The 4,637-nt window shown below is 37.1% G+C and overlaps 1 protein-coding gene across 1 annotated transcript in view; it reads right to left on the reverse strand.

The window, feature by feature from the left end:
- The window catches only part of LOC103782519 (sperm flagellar protein 2-like), a 54,618-nt gene extending 50,189 nt beyond the window's left edge, over positions 1–4,429 (reverse strand). Inside the window, exons 1-3 of the mRNA XM_008950290.1 lie at positions 4,330–4,429; positions 2,731–2,839; positions 1,776–1,933 (exon numbers count right to left, since the gene is read on the reverse strand). Of these exons, the coding sequence (XP_008948538.1) occupies positions 1,776–1,933; positions 2,731–2,839; positions 4,330–4,429 (367 nt within the window). The remainder of the gene's footprint in view (positions 1–1,775; positions 1,934–2,730; positions 2,840–4,329) is intronic.
- Positions 4,430–4,637: the final 208 nt, after the last annotated feature.

Raw genomic sequence — 4,637 nt, forward strand, 5'->3', positions numbered from 1 at the left:
AAACGAAGAAAACAGATAAACTGAATTTAAACTGTCCTGACATGGAAAATACATCTTAATATGAAGAGAAGATGCAGAATATGAAAGATGATGTCTGGGGAAAAAGAAACAGAAAAGATCATGTGGTAGAGAAAGAAAGAACTGAAAACCTAACCCTGCTAACCTACAGTATATCAAAATAATACTGAATGTTGTTCGCAGCTTCAGAGCATGGCTCAGCCCTAGGATCTGAACTAACCTCTGGAAAGATATCAGATCTCCTCATTGACAATAGAAGGATCCTACAACAACTAGATTTTTTAAGTTACTATCAGCATTAATTTAACAGAATCACGCACATGTATTCTGGCCAGTCTTGCTGTGGCATTGAAAACACTAAAAAAATAAATAGGCTTGCGTTAAACCACTGTTGTAAGAGTCTTGCCTTTTTGTTTCAAAGACTCTTAACATTTGAAGAATAAATGTGGCTTGTTTAACAAATGTGACTCTGAAAAACACTGTTTTGTTGGGTGTCTGAAGCGAAAAATTGCTATCATTTGTCTGATTAAAGTTTATAAAAAGTACAAAACTGTTTGCCACATAAAATATTCCAACTACTTCAGCTTCTGCTAAAATTTTTGAGAACCAATCTCTAGATTTAGCTTTAGCATGTCGCTCCCAGAATGCTAATGATGTCTTACAAATTAATATACATTCTCATGACTCTGTTCTGCATTTAAAACCTAATAGTGAAGAACATCTTGGAATCTATTGGCAGAAAAATGAAATCAGATATTATTAACTGACTACAGGGATTATTACTCCTTGGGAATTAAATAGTCCTTTTAGCACTTCTACAAGACAGCTGGATTCTAACCAGAAAATCTCAACATTGGTTGCATCAATAGGAATTTTGTCATTCATTCCAGCAGGTTTATGAATTATATCAAGCACATAAAGAATCCAGTTCCAACCAAGTAGTTCTTCGAAAATGATCCACTCAGTTTTCTCTCAGGTGTTTTATTTCCAAGGTTATTAATGAACCGTAATTGAATATGCAATATTCATGAACTGGAAACCTTGTGCTGCAGTAGTAGTCTAAACTTTTACTGTTAACAGTGTTTTGTGGGTTTTTTTGGTGGTAGAAGACATATCAAGACTTGATTCTAATAATTATGAAGAAAAAAACTGGTTATTCAGGTCTGTTAATCCTGGTTTACTTGATGTATCTTTTTCACTTGATACTTGATCTTTTTTCTTTTTCTCTTTTAAAATGATTTTTTCCTTCTGGGTGCTTAAGAGGAAAAATAGAATAATGGTACACCAAAACATGTCAAAAACACTCTAAGCTATTAACATTTTAAGCTGTTGATAAACGAATATATGTTGATAATGGCAATTTAGTCTTTCTTATGCCATTATGCTGTCCCGTATGGTGAAGATGCTATCTGTAACATTTAAACCAGGGAGGACTGAACTTAGTAATCTTTTACTTCAGGTTTTTTAAATTAGTCTAATTGACACCTTTAATTGTCACTTTTGCTTTAAAACTTTTTCTCAAATGATCTTTACAGTTATGTGAAATTGGTTCATATCTTCTGAAAGGGTAAAAGCACAACAAAAAAGTTCTGGTGCAGTCATCACCGACTTACAGCTCCTCAAAGTTTTGCAGGACTAGTGAAAATTTAAGTTTCCATATAGTTTTATACATTAATCGTTAGTGTTCATTATACAGAACACAGTCTTTTCTTACTGAATTGGAAAAAAAAAAAAAAAGAAAGAAGAGGAAAACTTACTTCTATTCTGGTTCTTAGCAATTACTTCCATTATAATTTCCTTCACTGTTTCACATACAAGATTTTCTTCTCTTTCTGCATCAACTTTTACTAGAACATTTCGATGGACAGAAAACCATTTCTCTAATTTTGGCCATGCATCTAGAAAGCCTGAAATTCTATAAAAATCATATTAATGTATAAAATTAAAATCTAATGGAAAAGAAGCCATTTTCCCAAATTAGTAGACAAAAGAGAAAGCAGACCATCTAATTTAATGCTCTAATAAATCTAGGCAATATTTTTTGCAAAATAATACTTCATCCACCTCAACCCCTTCAATTTCAACATACAAAAATCTTCAAAATCCTACTTTTAACTAGTCTTACATATTTCTTACACTTTCTCGTCACAAACTAAACCTACTTTCTTATGTCACCACTAAACCCAATAATTATCAATAATAATCTGAAACAGTTAATCATATAAAATATTTAGAAACAAAAGTCATTCTTGGTTTTGATCTTTATGTAAAACTAAACATCAAATGATTCAATAAAAATATAAAACTAATTGGTTTTTATAAATATACAAGTAGAAGATACCATTTTAGAAACTCTGTAACTCAAATGAAGCACATTTCACTCAAGGGCAAGTCATATAATGTACGACATACCTCAGATATATGTATGCATGTATATTTATATACATATATGTATATGTGTGGTTCATGCAATACATATCTGAAAAAAGAAATTATCCTACAAAGAATACCTCAGATAATCAAAATGCATGAATTCTTATCTTCTAGGATTATTTATATTGTGCCAGAAACGAAAGTACTCCTTAGGATCCACATTAGAGAAACTCCCAAATGAATTCTTAACAGGCATGCCAGCACTATCATAGATCACACATATAATCAAATGCCTAAACATTTGGCTGAAGCATGTTTTTTGTACTTCATATAACATACCTGTGTAGCACCTTGTCCCTGGCCAAGTCAATCATCTCTTCCTGGATTTCAGCCTCTGAATTTTGATTGTTTTTCTCCTGTTCAGTTTGAGATGACTTTGATTTATCTGCTGTGTGGAAAACAGCATATATTAGCATACATCCGAAAAAAAGCAATTATGCAGACAATCGTTTGCCCAAAGTAAGATAATTATTAAAAGAAAAATGTCAATGTTCCTTGTCTTACAACTCTTCATTTAAAAATTAAATACAATTGTATACCAAAAATCCTGAAAGAAAAAGTCAGAGAAAAACAGAAATACAAAATTAAACTGGAAGGAACCTAAGGACAGTGCCTTGCTTCTTCCTCTGTTTAAATGCATAGCAGATTATAGCACTAACATTTCCTGATGTATGCTTTGCAGTCATAGCAATCTGCAGCATGAGAAAGGGAGTGCTCCTCTGGGTGGGCTGTTTCAGGCTCATCTATTCTAACAATTAGATGACATTTTCCCAGTCTAATCCCAATCTTCCTTGAAGTAACTACTAATTTTCACAACAATGGGCAGATACTTCACTGCATCAGAAGCAAGGTATTCTGTTTCTCTAAGTCTTCTTCAAATTAAAAATAAACTGTAGTTCATAGAGTCATAGAGGGGTTTGGGTTGGAAGGGACCTTAAAAATCACCTAGTTCCAACGCCCCTGCCATGGGCAGGGACACCTCCGACTATAGTAGGTTGTGCAAGGCCCCATCCAACCTGGTCTTGAACACCTCCAGTGATAGAGCATCCACAGCTTCTGTGGGCAATCTGCTCCAGAGACTCAACACCTTCCCTGAGCAACCTGTTCCAGTGCCTCACCACTCTCACAGTGAAGAATTTCTTCCTTACATCTAATCTAAATCTACCCTCTTCCAGTCTGAACCCATTAGCCCTCATCCAATCACTACAAACCCTTGTAAAAGTCCCTCTCCAGCTTTTTGTAGGCCCCTTCCAGATTCTGGAAGGCCACAGTAAGAGCTTTCTCTTTTCCAGGCTAAACAACACCAATTCTCTCAGCTTGTCCCTGTAAGGGAGTCGTTCCAGCCCTGATTGTCATTTTGGCCCTCCTCTGGGCCTGTTCCAACAGCACCACGTCCTTCTTGTTTTGTAGGCTCCAGAGCTGGATCCAGTACTTCAGGTGAGGTCTCACAAGAGCAGAACAGAGGGAGAATCACCTCCTCTGACCTGCTGACCACACTTCTTTTGATGCAGCCCAGGGTATTGTTGGCTTTCTGGGTGGCACTCACACATTGTTGGCTCACGTTGAGCTTTTCATCAACCAGCAGCCTAAGTCTTTCTCCTTGGGACTACTCTCAGTTCATGCTCTGCACAGCCTTTATTTGTGCTTGGGATTGCCCTGACCCAGCTGTAGGGCCTTGGACTTGTCCTTGTTGAACTTCATGAGGTTGGCATGGCTCCACCTCTGAAGCCTGTCAAGGTCCCTCTGGATGGCGTCCCTTCCTTCCAGCTTGTCAACAGCATCACACAACTTGGTGTCATCTGCAGACTTGCTGAGGGTGCACTCAATCCCTCTGTCCATGTCACCAACAAAGACATTAAACAGCACTGGTCCCAGTACCGATCCCTGAAGAACACCACTCATCACTGGTCTCCACTCGAACATCAAGCCGTTGACTGCAACTTTTTGAGTGCAATCGTCCAGCCCATTCCTTATCCATTGAGTGGTCCATCCATCAAATCCATGTCTTTCCAGTTTAGAGACCAGGATGTTGTGCAGGACAGTGTTGAACACTGCACAACTCCAGGTCAATTATGTCAGTTTCTCTTCCCTTATACACTGACTGCAACTCCATCATAAAAGGCCACCAGACTTTTCAGGCACAATTTGACCTTGTTGAAGCCATGTTGGTTGCCACCAATCACCTT

Source organism: Merops nubicus, unplaced genomic scaffold (assembly GCF_000691845.1).
Source record: "Merops nubicus isolate BGI_N331 unplaced genomic scaffold, ASM69184v1 scaffold5132, whole genome shotgun sequence".
NCBI lineage: Eukaryota > Metazoa > Chordata > Aves > Coraciiformes > Meropidae > Merops > Merops nubicus.